Here is a 21,051-nt window from a genome sequence, read left to right as displayed (position 1 = left end):
CTGACTGCACACACTCCATATCCATGACTGACTGACTGACTGACTGCACACACTCCATATCCATGACTGACTGACTGACTGACTGCACACACTCCATATCCATGACTGACTGACTGCACACACTCCATATCCATGACTGACTGACTGACTGACTGACTGACTGACTGACTGACTGACTGACTGCACACACTCCATATCCATGACTGACTGACTGACTGACTGACTGACTGCACACACTCCATATCCATGACTGACTGACTGACTGACTGCACACACTCCATATCCATGACTGACTGACTGACTGACTGCACACACTCCATATCCATGACTGACTGACTGACTGACTGCACACACTCCATATCCATGACTGACTGACTGACTGACTGACTGACTGACTGACTGCACACACTCCATATCCATGACTGACTGACTGACTGACTGCACACACTCCATATCCATGACTGACTGACTGCACACACTCCATATCCATGACTGACTGACTGACTGACTGACTGACTACACACACACACTCCATATCCATGACTGACTGACTGCACACACTCCATATCACTGACTGACTGACTGACTGACTGACTGGATAAAGTACATATTCCGCACACAGTCATCTGTGGTAGCTCAAAATCATATCTTTGTTTGTTTTCACACACACAGACAAAGGAGTGAGCATACACACACACACACACACACACACACACACACACACACACACACACACACACACACACACACACACACACACACACACACACACACTTATCTGTTCAAACACAGTGGCTGCAGGGCTTGCTGGTGTGTGAGATAAATATCTGTTTACTGAAGCTGATTCTGCAGGCTGTTGGCCCACATAGTGTTCTCTATTCTGTGTGTGTGTCGTACCCGTCTAATGAGGGCAACTGATCTTGGACTGGTTGGTGATGAGGCGGATGTGTGTGCGTGTGACTGTGTCGTATGTGTAGTGTGTGTCCTACCAGTCTCTTCAGAGTGGCACTGATTTTGGGTCAGTGTGGGTCAGTGTGCTGTGTGTGTGCGCTTCCGTGAGTGTGCGTCCTACCAGCCTCTTCAGAGTGACATCTAATCTTGGACTGGTTGGTGATGAGGTGTGTGTGTGGTGTATTGTACCCGTCTCTTCAGGGTGACTGATCTTGGACTGGTTGGTGATGAGGTGTGTGTGTGTGGTGTATTGTACCCGTCTCTTCAGGGTGACTGATCTTGGACTGGTTGGTGATGAGGTGGGTGTGTGGTGTATTGTACCCGTCTCTTCAGGGTGACTGATCTTGGACTGGTTGGTGATGAGGTGTGTGTGTGGTGTATTGTACCCGTCTCTTCAGGGTGACTGATCTTGGACTGGTTGGTGATGAGGTGTGTGTGTGGTGTATTGTACCCGTCTCTTCAGGGTGACTGATCTTGGACTGGTTGGTGATGAGGTGTGTGTGTGGTGTATTGTACCCGTCTCTTCAGGGTGACTGATCTTGGACTGGTTGGTGATGAGGTGTGTGTGTGGTGTATTGTACCCGTCTCTTCAGGGTGACTGATCTTGGACTGGTTGGTGATGAGGTGTGTGTGTGGTGTATTGTACCCGTCTCTTCAGGGTGACTGATCTTGGACTGGTTGGTGATGAGGTGTGTGTGTGGTGTATTGTACCCGTCTCTTCAGGGTGACTGATCTTGGACTGGTTGGTGATGAGGTGTGTGTGTGGTGTATTGTACCCGTCTCTTCAGGGTGACTGATCTTGGACTGGTTGGTGATGAGGTGTGTGTGGTGTATTGTACCCGTCTCTTCAGGGTGACTGATCTTGGACTGGTTGGTGATGAGGTGTGTGTGTGGTGTATTGTACCCGTCTCTTCAGGGTGACTCTGATCTTGGACTGGTTGGTGATGAGGTGTGTGTGTGGTGTATTGTACCCGTCTCTTCAGGGTGACTGATCTTGGACTGGTTGGTGATGAGGTGTGTGTGTGGTGTATTGTACCCGTCTCTTCAGGGTGACTGATCTTGGACTGGTTGGTGATGAGGTGTGTGTGTGTGGTGTATTGTACCCGTCTCTTCAGGGTGACTGATCTTGGACTGGTTGGTGATGAGGTGTGTGTGTGTGGTGTATTGTACCCGTCTCTTCAGGGTGACTGATCTTGGACTGGTTGGTGATGAGGTGTGTGTGGTGTATTGTACCCGTCTCTTCAGGGTGACTCTGATCTTGGACTGGTTGGTGATGAGGTGTGTGTGGTGTATTGTACCCGTCTCTTCAGGGTGACTCTGATCTTGGACTGGTTGGTGATGAGGTGTGTGTGTGGTGTATTGTACCCGTCTCTTCAGGGTGACTGATCTTGGACTGGTTGGTGATGAGGTGTGTGTGTGGTGTATTGTACCCGTCTCTTCAGGGTGACTGATCTTGGACTGGTTGGTGATGAGGTGTGTGTGTGGTGTATTGTACCCGTCTCTTCAGGGTGACTCTGATCTTGGACTGGTTGGTGATGAGGTGTGTGTGTGGTGTATTGTACCCGTCTCTTCAGGGTGACTGATCTTGGACTGGTTGGTGATGAGGTGTGTGTGGTGTATTGTACCCGTCTCTTCAGGGTGACTGATCTTGGACTGGTTGGTGATGAGGTGTGTGTGTGGTGTATTGTACCCGTCTCTTCAGGGTGACTCTGATCTTGGACTGGTTGGTGATGAGGTGTGTGTGTGGTGTATTGTACCCGTCTCTTCAGGGTGACTGATCTTGGACTGGTTGGTGATGAGGTGTGTGTGTGGTGTATTGTACCCGTCTCTTCAGGGTGACTGATCTTGGACTGGTTGGTGATGAGGTGTGTGTGTGTGGTGTATTGTACCCGTCTCTTCAGGGTGACTGATCTTGGACTGGTTGGTGATGAGGTGTGTGTGTGTGGTGTATTGTACCCGTCTCTTCAGGGTGACTGATCTTGGACTGGTTGGTGATGAGGTGTGTGTGGTGTATTGTACCCGTCTCTTCAGGGTGACTCTGATCTTGGACTGGTTGGTGATGAGGTGTGTGTGGTGTATTGTACCCGTCTCTTCAGGGTGACTCTGATCTTGGACTGGTTGGTGATGAGGTGTGTGTGTGGTGTATTGTACCCGTCTCTTCAGGGTGACTGATCTTGGACTGGTTGGTGATGAGGTGTGTGTGTGGTGTATTGTACCCGTCTCTTCAGGGTGACTGATCTTGGACTGGTTGGTGATGAGGTGTGTGTGTGGTGTATTGTACCCGTCTCTTCAGGGTGACTCTGATCTTGGACTGGTTGGTGATGAGGTGTGTGTGTGGTGTATTGTACCCGTCTCTTCAGGGTGACTCTGATCTTGGACTGGTTGGTGATGAGGTGTGTGTGTGGTGTATTGTACCCGTCTCTTCAGGGTGACTGATCTTGGACTGGTTGGTGATGAGGTGTGTGTGTGTGGTGTATTGTACCCGTCTCTTCAGGGTGACTGATCTTGGACTGGTTGGTGATGAGGTGTGTGTGTGGTGTATTGTACCCGTCTCTTCAGGGTGACTCTGATCTTGGACTGGTTGGTGATGAGGCGGATGGGGGCACTCAGCATCTCGTTCTGGGCACTCTGGATGGCGTCCGCCTCGATGCGGATCATCTGCCAGCTGATCTCCTTAAACGTCAGGATCTGAGGGACGCACCGGTAGCCATGGTTACACACACACACACACACACACACACACACACACACACACACACACACACACATTGGGTTACCATGGTTACATACACTTCCATGCCATGTGTGTATGCAGTGCACCCACCTCTCCTCTGTGTGGGTCCTGTATGCGCGTGAAGCGGAGGTCTGACAGGCTCCAGCTAGTGTTGACAGAGTAGACCTGCAGCTGGCTCAACTCAAAGGAGGCGTTGAACGCCTTGGCACTGATCTTCACCACGATGGAGTTGATGGACAGAGAGATGCCCTCCACCACCTTCTCAGCAAAGCCATACTCACTGGGGGAGTGGGGGAAGAGGAGGAGGTAGGCAATTGAAGGCTGGATTTGGATGACCTGAATGCAGGTGTTTTTTTAGTAAAGAATCTTTCAGCCCCATCGCACGAGGACAGGCAGGTAGACACCATACACTTACACACTCATGCACACACACAACTACCCTCTGAAAGGGGGGGGAGAAAGAGAGAGAAAGAGCGCCAGCTCCCACCTTTGCCCCGAGGCCGTTGCTATGGGAGACGGGCCGTTGGGGGGGCGGGGCTCATCACAGGTGCTCATCTCCATTACCACCTTGTCCAGGGTCTGGGAGACAGAGAGATGCAGACGATTACCACACACACACACACACACACACACACACACACACACACACACACACACACACACACACACACACACACACACACACACACACACACACCAGGGCTCGACATTAACGGTTGTCTGCTTGCCCGTGCAAATAAAAGAAAATTGTCGGACATGAACATAGAATGGACAAGAAAATAAAAAAAAGATTATTTGATTCTGTGATTTTTGCACAATGAGGCTACTCCCATCAGACGTGGATGAGTGTCATCCAGATTAGTGTGTAGCACACTGGCCTCCCAATCTCTGCAGAGCACTTCAGAGGATAATTATTGTAGGCCTTTATTGACAGGCACGTGCGGTCTTTCAATCACATTCACGAGATGTGTTTCTGAGATCAAAGCGAACATACCCGCGTGTGCACATTTGTTGATATATTTTGCTAATTAATTATTTATTTGCCCAGTTAGCTCATTTTTGGCCAGCAATGCAAATCCTGTAAAAGTCATGGTGTTTGCATCACCTGCGTGTGCCAGTGGGCCGTTGCCAGAGTTGGAAGAGCGACAGGCATTTGTGCAGCAGGTAAAATAATAACAGTGTAGTTTGTCTGGTTAACTATACTGAACAAAAATATAAAAGGCAACATTCAACAATAAGAAAATGAGTAAATTTAAATAAATTCATTAGGTCCTAATCTATGGATTTCACATGACTAGGCAGGTGCACTGCCATGGGTGGGCATAGCCAATGAGTTTTTTCCCCACAAAATGGCCCCCCCAGATGATCCCGCAGGTGAAGAAGCCGGATGTGGAGGTGCTGGGCTGGAGTGGTTACACGTGGTCTGAGGTTGTGAGGCCGGTTGGAAGTACTGCCAAATTCTCTAAAACGATGTTGGAGGCAGCTTATGGTAGAGAAATGAACAGCCAATACCCTGCCAACAGCTCTGGTGTACATTCCTGCAGTCAACAAGCCAATTGCACACTCCCTCAAAACTTAAGACATCTGTGGCCTTTTATTGTCCCTAGCAAAAGGTGCACCTGTGTATGCTCACTAACAGGGATGTAAAAATGTATACTTCTTTGTTTTCCAGCTCATGAAACATGAAACCAACACTTTACATGTTGTGTTTATATTTTTGTTCAGTGTAGATGGCCAATTCAAAACATATTGTAGTTTGTCTGGTTATCTCGCTAGTTAGCTATTAGCATGTTTTAAATGTCATTGTCCTAAAATAACTTTCCACCGGCTCTTGTGTATAACCGCAAATGGCCGACACACAGTTGATACAGGTGCATAGTTGATGAAACCAATGCTGCATACTCCAGGTGTAAAACAGTCAAACGCACAAAATTGGCTTGGATTCTCCTCTATTCAATACTGGCCATGTAATTCTGACAATTTTAAATATATATTCATAGAATAGCCTAATTGACAAGTAACTACTCTCCCATCTCCCCTCAATACTGAATATTTTTTCCTTACAAATAGATAAACATCTTAGTTAACTACCTCTCCCATCTCAGCCATTTGATCCCTGGTTTATTGAATGAGGGAATTATTTTATAAAGACATAAAAAGTATTTGGTTGTAATTGTAATGTTGCAGGGTGGGCCAACCATCCTCCAGGAGATTCCAAGAGAGCTACTGGGAGTGCAGGCTTTTGGTCCAGCCCTACTCGAACACACCACAGTGTACAAAAATCTGCTGCTCAACAGGACCTTGATAAGCTGACTGGTGTGTTTGAGCAGGGTTGGATCAAAAGCCTGCACACCAACCTCCCGAGTGGCGCAGCGGTCTAAGGCACTGCATCGCAGTGCTAGGTGCGTTACTAGAGACGCGGGTTCGATCCCGGGCTGTATTACAACTGGCCGTGATCGAGAGTCCCATAGGGCGGGGCACAATTGGCCCAGCGTCGTCTGGGTTAGGGGAGGGTTTGGCCGGGGGGGCTTTACTTGGCTCATTGTGCTCTAGCGACTCCTTGTGGCGGGCCGGGCGCCTCCAGCTGTCAGGTGTTTCCTCCGAGACATTGGTGCGGCTGGCCTCCGGGTTAAGCGGGCAGGTGTTAAGAAGAGCGGTTTGGGGGGGGGACGCATGACTCGACCTTCACCTCCCAAGCACATTGGGGAGTTGCAGCGATGAGACAAAAATCGAAATTGGGGAGCAAAAGGGGGAAACATTTTTGTTCTAAAAAAACTGCACTCCCAGTTGCTCTCCAGATGGAGGGTTGACGGACCCCGCGTTTTATACAGTAGCTCTCCAGATGGAGGGTTGACGGACCCCGCGTTTTATACAGTAGCTCTCCAGATGGAGGGTTGACGGACCCCGCGTTTTATACAGTAGCTCTCCAGATGGAGGGTTGACGGACCCCGCGTTTTATACAGTAGCTCTCCAGATGGAGGGTTGACGGACCCCGCGTTTTATACAGTAGCTCTCCAGATTAGAGGTCGGCCGATTAATCGGAATGGCCGATTAATTAGGGCCGATTTCAAATTTTCATACCAATCGGTATTTTGGGCCACCGATTTGCCGATTTTCTCTTTTTTTAACCTTTATTTAACTAGGCAAGTCAGTTAAAGAACACATTCTTATTTTCAATGACGGCCTAGGAACGGTGGGTTAACTGCCTTGTTCAGGGGCAGAACAACAGATTTTTACCTTGTCAACTTGGGGATGCAACCTTACGTTAACTAGCCCAACACTCTGCTTTACGTTGCCAAGGTAAGTTGCTAGCTAGCATTAAACTTATCTTACAAAAAAAACAATCAATCAATCATAAACACTAGTTAACTACACATGGTTGATGATATTACTAGTTTATCTAGCCTGTCCTGCTTTGCATATAATCGATGCGGTGCGCATTCGCGAAAAAGGACTGTCTTTGCTCCGACGTGTACCTAACCATAAACATCAATGTCTTTCTTAATATCAATACACAAGTATATATTTTTAAACCTGCATATTTAGTTAATATTGCCTGCTAACATGAATTTCTTTTAACTAGGGAAAATGTGTCACCTCTGCAACAGAGTCAGGGTATATGCAGCAGTTTGGGCCGCCTGGCTCGTTGCGAACTGTGAAGACTATTTCTTCCTAACAAAGACAGCCAACTTCGCCAAACGGGGGATGATTTACAAAAGCGCATTTGTGAAAAAAAGCACAATCGTTGCACGACTGTACCTAACCATAAACATCAATGCCTTTCTTAAAATCAATACACAGAAGTATATATTTTTAAACCTGCATATTTAGCTAAAAGAAATCCAGGTTAGCAGGCAATATTAACCAGGTGAAATTGTGTCAGTTCTCTTGCATTCGTTGCACGCAGAATCAGGGTATACAGAATCTGGCTCGTTGCGAACTAATTTGCCAGAATTTTACGGAACTATGAAATAACATTGTAGGTTGTGCGATGTCACAGGAATATTTAGACTTATGGATGCCACCCGTTAGATAAAATACGGAACGGTTCCCTATGTCACTGAAAGAATAATGTTTGAGATGATAGTTTCCGGATTTGACCATTATAATGACCTAAGGTTTATTATATTATAGTTAAGTCTATGATTTGATATTTGATAGAGCAGTCTGACTGAGCGGCGCGTCATAATTCCTGTAATAACTTGAAAGGGGTTCCTTTGTTATTTTACCGTTCATGTCTTCCATAGAGAATGTCTTGATCTACTTCAAATAAGGTCTGTGTTACCCGTGTAAATCTCACTAGGTAACGTTTGTCAACATATTTTCATAAATCCACTCTACAAAAAAAATGATCTTCGCTTACATTGATCAAAGTTATATCCTATGGATATCTACACAGTTATAAAATTGGCAAGGTGGTGTAAGCCTAAACCAAACACAGACCTTATTTTAAGTTAATCTAAAAATATCCTATGGAATAAATGAAGGAACCGCTTTTCAAATTTTGCTAGAAGGTGTCATGGGAATTATGACTCGCACTTTGGTAGTCAATTCTTACCATGCCCATTATTAAAATAGGATTTCCTGCATATAGAAATTACAGTTTTTGTTTTCAGCATTCATCACAGGTAACTTAAACTATATTTTTATTATTCAAACAGTTGAGAGTATTTGTCTCCTAAGCAGACTCTTCAGTATCGTTGTCACTTCAGAGCTGTGTGTATATATATATATATATATATATATATATATAAAAAATCATAATCGGCTGATTAATCGGTATCGGCTTTTTTGGTCCTCCAATAATCGGTATTGGCGTTGAAAAATCATAATCGGTCGAACCTCTACTCCAGATGGAGGGTTGACGGACCACGTGTTTTATACAGTAGGCTATCAGGGCAGTATTTTACTTTGTGGGGAGTTAAGTGCCTTGCTCAAGGCCACAACGGCAGGAGATGGTGTATAATACATGGGATCAGAGAGCAGCAGCCTTCCATTGTCAATACCAGTGATAAAGTGGCTAAAACTGTGGCTAGTACAGTTGTAACGTGTCAGCAATAGGGGGAAGGAGGGCAGGACTTACCAGAGAGATGGGGTGGGTCTTCAGCTTGGTCCATGGGATCTGTCAATGAAGACAAGGAATTGGAGTCAGCCAGTCAAGCTCAGATAAATGACAGTAATATTGGTTCAATATCATACACCTGCAATCTAGTCGGCCCAACATCGGCACAGCCAAAATATGATCACATTTTCTTGTATTTAACTTATATACTAAATACAGTCACATATTCCTTGTATATTTTTCTGAAATGCATACGAATGTGTCTATTCCTGAAATAAATTGAATCGCTGTGAATGTAAATCAGCTGAAATGAGAGAGCCAGGCTGAGAGAATGAATCATGGAGACAGTCTAAAGAAGCAGTCAGAGTGCCAGCACATTCCACTCCTCCCCAAACTACACTAATCCCTCTGAGCGGACCCTCTTAATCATGCCCGTGTCAAATCAAATAGCTTTTACGCCAAAGAGTTATCTGCAGATTTGGGCATTTTCATCTTCCCCCACAACGAGTGACTCCCCGTTAAAAGGCTATAAACACTGAAATAAACCTTTGGATATGTGGCGCTAATTGAATTACCACACTAAAACTGTATTTGACTTCTTCAGTCATTGAACTGAAATGGTTAAGCAAAGAGCCTGCTCCTGTAGGTGAGGTTGGAGCAGAGATTTAGACAAGGAAAGGAACAGTTTTTGGGTGCCTGAGTTGTGGGTTTGTGTGTGTCTGCTCCAATGAGGATGGGCATGTGTATTGTAACAGAAGATGGTGTGTGCGCGACTGTATACGTGTGTGTTGGCATCTAAATCAGACAAAGAGTGATCTCTTCTATAGCCAAAGTGTTAGAGGAGTTAAACTGCAGCTGGGGGACCCACACACCCTCTTTTTCTTTCTAGATCAGTGGGAGCTATTAGCTATAGGTTCCGCTTGACCCAGGCCCACTGGGGGCCTCCCGGCTAAATGGCCCAGGCCCACTGGGGGCCTCCCGGCTAAATGGCCCAGGCCCACTGGGGGCCTCCCGGCTAAATGGCCCAGGCCCACTGGGGGCCTCCCGGCTAAATGGCCCAGGCCCACTGGGGGCCTCCCGGCTAAATGGCCCAGGCCCACTGGGGGCCTCCCGGCTAAATGGCCCAGGCCCACTATTTCACTGTTCCTTTCGGCTAGATGACCAGAACTCTGTGACTCACTGGCAAAACTCCAAGGACTGAAACATGGTGTGTGTGTCTATACATACAGGATACAACGCATGTATGTGTGGTCGATATATAATGAGTATTAATGTGTGTCTTTTGTATGTAATAATCTATGTAGAATGTGTTTATCTCCAGTCCAAGGACTGTAACGTGGTGGCCTCTAAGCTGATCCTGATCCTAGATGACCTGCTGTGGGTGCTGACTGACTCCCAGCTCAAAGCCATGGTCCAGTACGCCAAGTCACTCAGCGAGGCCATGGACAAGTCTGCTCAGCAGAGGAAGAGCATGGCCACCGAGGACCGGGGACACAGATGCGCATGCAAGCACGCATTACCTCAGTGATTGGGCTATTACGACTGCAGCATTGCACCAAGGACAATGCACAGCGAGTGTGACACTTCAATAAACCTAAGTTAGTGACACTCAATGGGCCTCGTCTAGGAAAACAGACAGACAGAACTTAAGACAATTTCAGAAGACAAAACTTTATCCTTTCACAGTTTCAACGCTGGGCGGCTCCCCACTCCTTTTGTTAGAATATATTGCCTGCTATGTAAAAAGGAAGGTCATGAGACAGATAAGATAAAGTCCTGAGACAGCAGAGATAAAATACAAGATAGAGAACCATTAGGGCAAAGAAAACAGAGGGGGTTTCAGAAGAGGAAGGAGGAGAGGCTGTCACTAGGAAATGGCTACAAAAAGACCTCCCACAGTGACACAATGGATAGACATTGGTGTGTGCAACGGTGTGTGCAACGCCAGGGTTGTGGGTTCGATTCCCACGGGGGGCAGTACAATTTTTTTTTTTATATATATATATAAAAATGCATGAAATGTATGCATTCACTACTGTAAGTCGCTCTGGATAAGAGCGTCTGCTAAATGACTAAAAATGTCAAATGTAAGGTGAGAGGTCAGGAATACTGGGAAAATTGGGTTTCGTACTTGAAAAGGGTCCAATTCAAAGATGTCAATGTAACTAATATGATGAAGGTATGACGTGCACTGTAACTGACAGATCTTTTTTGTTGTTCTTTTATTTTACTTTATTTGTACTTTCTTTGTGTTCCTACAATAAAAACAAAGTATAAAAAAAGAAGAGGAAGGAGAAGGCTGGTAGTAGAGAACTGAGTAACAGAGTTTGTTGTTATTCTGCTCCATTCACTATCTCCAGGGAGTGTCAGATGATGTGCGCATACAAACACACACAGTTCATCTCAGTGCATTTCTATATCCACCGCTATCATTACAATGGAGACAAGGGAGAATGAAAGAGAGTGGGAGAGTGAGATTGCGGGTGAGAGAGGGGGGTTGGCAGGGGGAGAGAGATGAGAGGTAGCAGACAGTAACATTTAAATATGGACTAAGATGGTGGGGTTCATCTGAGGAGAGGGACAAAGGGCGAAAGCACCGCCCAGAGTGCAGGTGTGTGTGCGCACGTCTCCCTCTCTTACCCGGATGGCAGCCTTGTTGCAGCCCACTTTGTTGATGGCCAGCCAGGTGGGCAGGTCCAACATGCTCTGCAGTACCTCCTCATCCAGCTCCAGGTTGGTGAGCTGGCCCTCGCCCTTCAGCGTGCTCAGGTTGATCTTGTCTGGGGACAGGTTCTTAGCAAACCTGCAGGGGGAAGAGGAAGGAGAGGAGGGGAGAGGAGAACATTTGTATTGTTGTTATTCATTCAACATCAAGGAAAGAAACCCTTAACATACATCATCATAACTACAAATACAAGACACCCTTGCTTTTGGGAGGGAGAGACTAAGTGAAAGTAAGGAGAGAGAATTGCATTTAACCTGTCTTTATTGGCACAATTCATTAGAGTACAGTCCCTCTCTCTCCCTTACCACCAACGAGGAGAAAAATAAAGGCAGATAGTGAGGACAAGAAAGATAATGAACAAGGAAAGAAAGACAGAAGAGAGAGGGATAGTCTAGAAGAGACAAGGGAGCCAACCAAATCAGCCTGTTAAAAGTGGTGAGCAAACTTTTGGAAAAGATTGTTTGATCAATTAAAGTTATTTTACAGAAAACTAATTAACAACAGACTTTCTGCATGCTTATTGGGAAGGGCACTCAACATGCTCGGCACTGACAAATGACTGATGATTGGCTGAAAGAAATTGATATTAAGAAGATAGTGGGAACTGTTTTGTTAGACTTCAGCCCAGCTTTTGATGTCATTGATCATAACCTATTGCTGAAAAAACGTAGGGGTTATGGATTTGCATCATCTGCCTTATTATGGACTGAGAGTTATCTATCTAATAAAACTCAGAGGGTTTTTGTTAATGGAAGCCCATCTCATACAAATTCAGTTCAGTGTGGTATACCGCAGGGCAGCCTACTAGGGCCATTGTTTTCTGTTTTTACAAATGACCTTCCACTGACCTTGAATAAGGCCTGTGTGTCTATTTACGATGACGACTCAACAGTATACACGTCGGCTACAACAGTAAAATAAATAACTGAAACACTGAACATTGATCTCCAGTCAGTTTTAGAATGGGTAACTAGCAATAGGCTGGTGCTCAATATCAAAACTAAAAAGCATAATTTCTGGGAGAAATTACTCTCAACGCTAAACCTTGTTTAAATCCCTTATTGAATAATGTGGCTATTAAGCAAGTTGAGGAGATTAAACTGCTGGGTGTAACCCTAGATAGCAAGCTTTCATGGTCAAAACATATAGACTCAATGGTTGCTAAAATGGGAAGAGGTCTGTCCAGACAGATCCTACAGGCCCTAGTTTTGTTGCACCTTGACTACTGCCCAGCTGTGTGGTCATGTGTGGCAAAGAAGGACATAGGTAAATTGCAGTTGATTCAGAACGAAGCAGCACGTATCGCACTTAGATGTGCATGGAGGGTGAATGTCAGTAACATGCATGTCAATCTCTCCTGCCTCAAAGTTGAGAAGAGATTAACTGCATCACTATTGGTCTTTTTGTGAGGTATTGATGTGTTGAAGGTACCGAACTGTCTGTTCCATCAGTTGGCACACAGTTCGAACACTCATCGGTACAACACAAGACATGCAATCTGAGGTCTCTTCACAAACCCCAGGTCCAGAACAGAGGCTGGGAAATGCAGTGTTAAATAGAGACTACATGGAACTCTACCACCCCAGGTAACTCAAGCTAGGATTAAAACTAGATTACAAAAAAAATAAAAACACCTTACTGCACAAAGGGGACTGTGGAGAGAACCATTTATAACTTGTATTGTAATTTGCACTATGTATTAGACCTAGATATTGTGTATGTACTGATATGTAGGCTAGGTGTGATGTTTTAAATGTGTGCATTTCAGTCCTTGACTAATAATGTTCTGTACTAGGTAATGTTTCATGTGGACCCCAGGAAGAGTAGCTGATGCTTTTACAGCGGCTAATGGGGATCCTAATAAATACCAGTACCCAGAGAGATGAGGTAGGCCTATAGGTCTGTTATGGAACATTATAGTTCTACTGAAAGTCAAATTACAGACTTGGAAAAGAGGGAGACAGTGACATGTCTGCTGCCTCTTAAAACCGTACTCAAGGTTGTGTGAGAACTTTAGGGTCACACTGTCTCAACTGTAAGGGTTTCCCAACTCGTATCTTTCATCAGAGGTAGCACAGCCAATGAGTGTGTGTGTCCTGGGTGCGCATGGGTGGGTTCCATCGCTAGGCCCCGCTCAAAGCTCCAACACACACTGTGCCCATGACCTGGTGCCATATTCCCTAGACTCCCTACCACAGTATGTGGTTAGTAGTTAGCCAAACACCCACATACCAGGCAAAAGGTCATTGTCCTAATTAATGTTTACAGATAAAGAATTCCCAGTAACTCACAGCTGGATTTTATCAATCCACATTACACACAACAACCTGTGTGTGTTTGTACACCACAAGTGTGTGTCCATATACAGCCTGTTTGACTACGTTAATTCTCATTTTATCGATCTACGTTACACCACAACCTAAGCACGACAACACACTGTCAACACACACGTTAATGAAGCAGAGACTGCCACGGTTTGACTGCCGTAATCTTGTTAGCTACCTGGTTGGCAGGCAGCTAATCTGACACAGATAGAAGCACCATGCTCTTAAATAGGACCAGATCAAAAGCTCCCAACTGTGCTGCAACATTCAGCCAACATTTAAATAACATCCTTTAACCAATGTTTTAATAACCGCTAGTCAGATTCACAAAACTGATACAACCGATGGCCCGGTAACTTATATAGCATGATTCATTTGTCCCACATCACAACTCATAGGCCATATTGAAGACAATAAGATGAAGTAACCCTTCCACGCTGACCTGAGGTCAGTTTTCACTCTTCATTCAAATGTTGAGGTTAGGATTGGGGAGGGTAAGCTGATCCCTTATTCATCCAGTCAACACTCTCAGCACAGTGTGAGGAGCAGAGGGGCAGTGTGAACGGGCCACACACACACACACACACACACACACACACACACACACACATAGAGAAAGAGCTCTGGTACAGCGAACTCTTATACTTCGGTCCGTTGTGTTGCTGACTGTGGCCATAAGGAAGTAGCAAGATCCGATCAGCTTCTCTGGCCTATCGCACGTGCGCCCACACAGATTTAATGAGCTGTTTCCAGTCAACTTCCCCTGTACCTGCCTCATTCCTGATCAAGCTTTTGTTTAGGTAGTTCCCTTATATGGGCTAACCTTATTAGGAGATCTTTTTGAGCTTTTTAAAATGTGGGCTACTTTTCTGCCGACTGGGTTTTAGATGTTCCATGACTAAATTGTGTGCTGATCTTTGTTGGCTGTTTTGTTCAGTCTCAAATGGGACAAAAATGATTAGAAGACAGTAAAAATACCCTAAAACATTGTTAGAATCTGCCCTAGAGTAGAGGTACTAAATACATTATTTTACAACAGAAGTTGAAGGAGACTAACTGGATTGAGGTGGATGATTAGGTGGCTGAGGTATTAGGCGAGGCCAGGTTCAATTAAGCCAAGGCACCAGGGTTAACACCCATACACCTCATTTATATTAGCATGATTCACCCACTCTTCACCGTCATAGCTGGTGCATGGTCTCTGCAGGTTTTGTAATTGTGGCCTGTAAGGCTAACCTTCTCCCTGCCTCCATCAGAGCCATAAATATTACATTGCTCCGGGGCCCTGTGTGTGTCGCGGATGTGTGTATTGTAGTCGGACCCACAGGAGATCCCTCACCTTTGACTGACTCAATCTAAACAAGGGATGACAAGGTCACTTTGGAGCAACCTTCCTCAGGATACACAGACACACATTTGGGTTATTCTTTGAGGGATAAACCAGTCGTCGCCTGGCAGAACTTATTCAATTCAGTAGTCTCTGCAAAGATAGAAAGTGTGTGTGCGCGCGCATGTGCGTCCATTCTTCAGATTAAATTAGAAAATCAACTTGATTAGATGAACCTATGATCTAACTGCAGATCTGTTTCTGTTCTCACAACTCACTGGAAATAAACCAATGAAACCTGCCCTGGTGCTGGAGAAATGGCCTTTATTTTATTAGGCCTAAGTACAACGCTTGTGTCCAATCTAACGACACGGTCTTCATTGAGTTGGCGTGTGTGCTCCTAACAATGTCTTTATTCTATTAAACATGTGTCCATTATCACAACACTGCCTTCTGTTAGTGTTTTCCTATTTTTTTCAGTCTTGTATAGTGGAGCGTCCATTTTGAAAACACTGTCTTAAGTCTTCTAGTTAATGTCCTTATATCATGTGTTCCAATTGGTTTCTTCTTCACTATAAAGTACACTAGCAACCATTTTGGATACACTATTTTCTGAGTTATTGTGTTGAAAATAGATCTCATTTCTTTATTGCAAATGACACCCAAGTCTAGTAAAGTAGACCTAACTCCACAAAGACTGTGTTAAACGGTTTCCCTTCGAGAAGCAACTCATTCCATTGGTCACTTTTGTTTCCCGTGTTGCTTTTGACTGAGCCAGCAAATCTGGTTAGCACAAGCAGGTTTGAATGAATAAGGAAATAACTAAATTCCAAAACTTTAGCACCTTTTTCCCAAAACATGTTCCTCACTGTCATTTTTGGAATGTTCTTAGATTGAAACAGACTCTTCCGAGCCAGCCCCTCAGTCTTCTCTCTCCGACCCAGTGGTTAATATTTTGTATTTAGCGGCTGTGTGTCACAGTGTGTGTGTAGGTATCCCTCCATCTATCATCCGCCCATCAGTCCAGTCACATTCCTGCACGCATCATCAAGCCGTGCCACAGAGACCACTAGTTGAATCAAATGTGTTAGTGCTGGGCTATAACAAAAATGTTCACCAACAGTTAGAGTCCCCTAGGAATGAAATGTTGAGGAGTAACACTGACATAGCCTGCCAGACAGAGGAGAAGGTAAGATGTAGAGAGAAAGAGATGGAGAGATACATAGAGAAAGACAGACGGGGCTAGAGCTGAGCATGTGCCTGAAGCAACGTTGACACCTGATCACAGTGAGCCTCAGTAGAATGAATATTTAACAGCACAGGGCTCCCAGACACACTCAATACTGACTGGACCAGACACACACAGGCCCAACATCGCTATGTGTGTTTCCTTTAAGGTCACACCAGTGTGTGTATGTGTTGTTTATGCGTGCACGTTTAAGAATCTCTGCGTGCGTGCGTGTGTGTGTAGCCCCAGCCCCTGCTGTTTCTGGCCCTGGTCCATGTCGATACCTGAGCCTATTGGTTTAATGGGGAGAGGGACATCTTTATCAACTCACCCTTGGGACCACCTGAGAGCAGCACACTGTTGGTGGAAACACCTCACACCACCAGCCACACTCGCATTGTGTGTGTGTGTGTGTGTGTGTGTGTTCCCAAAGGCCAATGTTTTGACATACAACAAGGCCTCGAAGGCAAGAGTCAGCCTTTCTCTCCTGCCTTCAGGAGGTCGTTGCAGATAGAAACACTCCTAGTATAGCGCGGAGATGATGTTATCCTATTCTTCATGACAGAGAAGCATGGCTGTTCTACATTATATATTTCTTTCTGAACGTTGATATGTTGCACCTCATTGAGTGGAACCCTGGTGAATATGCCCCAAGCATTGACATCACTATAATGAGCAGTGGGTTTGGCTTCTTCCAAGCAGGACTGCTTCGAATACACGACCAATCACGTAACGACCCTAGGAAGTGATAATGACATAATTCCCCCAGTCCTGCTGACGCTAACAGTAATGTGCACACACACAATCCAATGTTGTAGGACATTGAAGCTTTGTTCACATTGGCAGTTTAAAGTGATTCAGATCAAATTTTGTTGAATATCCGATTCAAATCTGTTCTTTTTCCTGCTGTCTGAATAGCCAAAAGCACATGAAATTGGTTATTTCAGGGCACATTTCAAACCACCTACATAGGCGGTTTGAAATCAGACACAAATCTGATTCCTGGCCATGCGACTTGTGTCTGAATGGTCAAATCCGGTTTATTTGCCTTCAAGTGGTTTTCAGACTTAGTAGCTATCTAGGAACAAGATATGCCTAATATGTTGACAGTAAAAAAAAGTGGTAGCTAACTAGCTTGTTAATTGATTACAAACAAATTAGAGAATGTACTAGAAAGCCAAACAGCTATTGTTACCTAGCTAGCTCATTGACTGCTGTGGCTAGCCAAAAATGACTCATTTTTCAAGTTGGATCATCTTAACCTTTGAGGCTTTAAAAAAAAGTGTTCTTCCACTATGATTTTAAACATTCAAATCAACTGGGACACGTCCATGGCAGGCATTGTTGTCACTTTAGCTTGATGCATAACTTCTAACTGATAGGAAGCACGAGCACCACCACCAACCAGTCTACACCACTGCACAGACCCGTCTTTACTATGAATACTAGCTGACCCATGTCAGCAAATGTCTTGTCTGAACACACACATCGGATTTGGTCATATTTAACTTGCTGTTTCGACAGTCAGTATTCCAAAACGGATTTGAAAAACAAAACTGACTTGAACATTAAGGCCTACAGTGTGAACAAGGCTTAAAAGGAAATGACAGCCATAAGCTGTGTATGTAAAACTTGGCTGTGGCCACTGTTTGTGGGACCATGAAGGGCACAGCAACCACTAGCCATCAAAGCCTCTGCCTTGCCGCATAAATACCAAGGGCTCCGCTGGTAATACTGAAAGGGCTTTTGTTCACAATGCATTGCTGGCAGGAAGCAATGCATTAAAAAGTCCAATGCACTTTCACCCTTTCTAAAAGGTACAACACTTGTTTAACTGCATTGTGTGTGACTATAACAAAGCTTACTGTTCTATGTCAATCCAAAACAGTTTGCAAGTCATTCATTCTTATCAAGCCGGTAACATGGGAGGTTCAACCTACATCTAAAAGGTTCAAGGTTTTATCTAAGCTTTGTTTAAAGCCAGTTTTCTAGGAGCTACAGGTGTAAGGACGTGAATGCTCTTGGATCATTATCAGTCAGTTGTAGGTAGGTTCAACTGAATGCGATAGGCAATTTATGTTATTAAGGAGAAGTTCTCCCTTTAGAAAATAATGGGTAAGGATTTCAATGAACTTCCCTCGGGGCACCAACCTGGAACAATAAATAATGCATGTGCCTAGCTGAAAGCTGTCGATAACAATGGGTAGGACAACTGATGACTGTGTTGCAAACATAGGGACTATATTGTGTAGACTCAGTCTCAGGTGTAGTCTTTTCTCTCCATGACCCGTGAAAAATATTTTACACTTCCCTAGCTGATTAAATGGTGTCAATTAACGCTTTATCAAATACTTGTGAGAGGAAAAGGTGGCACAAAACTTTGCCGACTACAACAACCAAGGCCTCCATCTTCCCTGCTCAGTGTCCATGGTACTGGCAAACAAACAAGGCATGTGTGTATGATGTGTACAGGTGCTTAGTCATCTCTATGCTGTGGAAGGTGCATAATTATCCCAAGCTGCTAATGCAAGCAAGAGCGGACATACATACAGCCCCGGTGCAAGTAAATACAGTAGAGCAGGGGTGTCAAACTCATTCCATGGAGGACCGAGTGTCTGCTGATTTTTGATTAAGACCTAGACAACCAGATGAGGGGAGTTCCTTACTAATCAGTGATCTTAATTAATCAATCAAGTACAAGGGAGGAGCAAAAACCTGCAGACACTCACCCTGCCGTTGAATGAGTTTGGCTAATGTGCAATAGAGCAGAGTTCCCCAATCTTGGTCCTGGGGCCTCTCTGGGTGCACACTTAGTTTTTTCCCTAGAACTACACTGTTGATTCAAATAATCAACTCATCATCAAGCATTGATTAGTACTGAGTATGGAAAACCCTGCAGTAGAGAGTAAAGTTGGTGTGTTCCACTCAGAATGGCTCCCGAGTGGCACAACGGTCTAAGGGGTGTCACTACAGACACCCTGGTTCGAATCCAGGCTGTATCACAACCGGCCGTGATTAGGAGTCCCATAGGGCTGTGCACAATTGGCCAAGCGTCGTCCAGGTTTGGCTGGTGTAGGCTGTCATTGTAAATAAGAATTTGTTCTTAACTGACTTGCCTAGTTAAATAAAGGTTAAATAAAAACATTTAATTAAATTAAAATCGCCCAAAATGACAACTTTCCCCGATGTGGCAACCTGGTCTCAGAGCATTTCGTATTATTTTGCACGGAAACCCGAGACATTAGATTTATTATGATTAGTAACCATACCAAATATAAAGTAAGACAGATGGTTACTTAAAGCAAAAACTAAAAAGTGGGGTGGTTGGTTGGTCCGGGTGGGCTTATAGCGTGAACGTCTAGCAACCCAAAAGGTTGAGTTTGAATATCATCATGGACAACGTTTGCATTTTACCAACTTTTCAACTACTTACTACTTTTTAGTTACCTTGCAACTACTTAGCTAACCCTTCACCCAAATTCGTAACATATTGTGTTTTGGGAATACGTAACATATAATACGAATTGTAATTTAACATACGAAATGGGTGATGGACATCCAAAAAGTAATACATACCATACGAAACGTAACATATGACGTTACTAAATGAACAGAATAATACGAAATGTTCTGAGACCTGGTTGGATGTAGTACTAGCTGTCAGTGCAGTACGTGGCGTGTTTGTCTATGCCAGAAGCTTATGCTGCTAGATAGCTAACTAGTGTAGTTTACCTGGCTAACTAGGTGGCTAATGACAATCATTGACTGATGTAACCTAGCTAATAGAAAACTTGCTATATCTGGCTAAACAATGATTACCGGGACATAGCTAGCCAACTAATGTTAACGTACTGGTGGAGCCTAGGCTAGGAAGATTAGTTGCGTTAACAACAATACGCAAGGTTAGCCATAACCAGTAAGCGAACAAACCAGTTAGCTAGCTAACTAAACACGTCAGACACCGGTCTTTTTTTGGCAACCAACAACAAGCAAACTTGCTCCTAACTGGCTAGCTAGCTAGCTAACTACCCTAACCAAGTTCAGCTGCGCAAGCATAGTGAGTAAGTGGCCTCCCGCGCGCTATGGCACAACGCTGCTAACGCGCTAGCTTGGTTCCCAAATGAAACCCCTTTGGGAGTTTGTTGTATTTTGTCTCTCCGCCTGGTTCATATCGATTGACACTGACCTGGAGAGGTGTTTGAGGATCTGTTTCTTGATCAGCCCAGCCATGACCGCATAAATGATTTATCCCAGCGATGCAGTTCAAATTCTCAATTCTGAGTCAGGGTGCATTTTTTGTGGTCTTTGTGAGGCTAGCCCAGTTCTTGTTCCCTTCCCACGGAGATTTGACAGGGAAAAACAAACCTCCGAGACACAGCTAGCTTCAGAAGGCAAATAAGCCATTACAACTAGTGCTAAAGTCCATCTTCACTGCAACAGCACCTGGAAACACGGCCTGTGCTGTCACAACGTCTGATGGGCCTGCGCCGACCAAAGTCAAAGATACAAGACTTGCGGGCGGAGCATGGATGACTCAGGCATTACGTCAGCATTGTCCCATGTATTGTTTTATTTTAGAAGTGAAACCGTAATTGCCCGTTTTTACTGTGGCTGAGTACATCCGCACGGGAGATATTTGGGGTTGGGGCTGCTGCGATTTTTTTCGCCGACGGGGTACCATCTACCTGTGAGTGCAGTTC

General features: G+C 44.8%; 1 protein-coding gene across 3 annotated transcripts in view; it reads right to left on the bottom strand.

The window, feature by feature from the left end:
• The window catches only part of LOC106576369 (UHRF1-binding protein 1-like), a 59,556-nt gene extending 38,566 nt beyond the window's left edge, over window positions 1-20,990 (bottom strand). For 2 of the 3 annotated variants that reach the window (XM_045699993.1, XM_045699994.1), the window contains exons 1-6: window positions 20,538-20,988; window positions 11,388-11,550; window positions 8,769-8,807; window positions 4,173-4,264; window positions 3,776-3,965; window positions 3,499-3,639 (exon numbers count right to left, since the gene is read on the bottom strand). In XM_045699993.1, coding sequence (XP_045555949.1) covers window positions 3,499-3,639; window positions 3,776-3,965; window positions 4,173-4,264; window positions 8,769-8,807; window positions 11,388-11,550; window positions 20,538-20,581 — 669 coding nt within the window. In that variant the 5' untranslated portion in view covers window positions 20,582-20,988. Of the gene's footprint in view, window positions 1-3,498; window positions 3,640-3,775; window positions 3,966-4,172; window positions 4,265-8,768; window positions 8,808-11,387; window positions 11,551-20,537 lie in introns of all 3 variants that reach the window. The other variant, XM_045699992.1, reaches the window with a different exon arrangement.
• Window positions 20,991-21,051: the final 61 nt, after the last annotated feature.

The sequence above is a fragment of the Salmo salar genome, chromosome ssa17, assembly GCF_905237065.1.
Source record: "Salmo salar chromosome ssa17, Ssal_v3.1, whole genome shotgun sequence".
Classification (NCBI taxonomy): Eukaryota; Metazoa; Chordata; class Actinopteri; order Salmoniformes; family Salmonidae; genus Salmo; species Salmo salar.
This window is presented reverse-complemented; position numbering and strand designations above follow the sequence as displayed.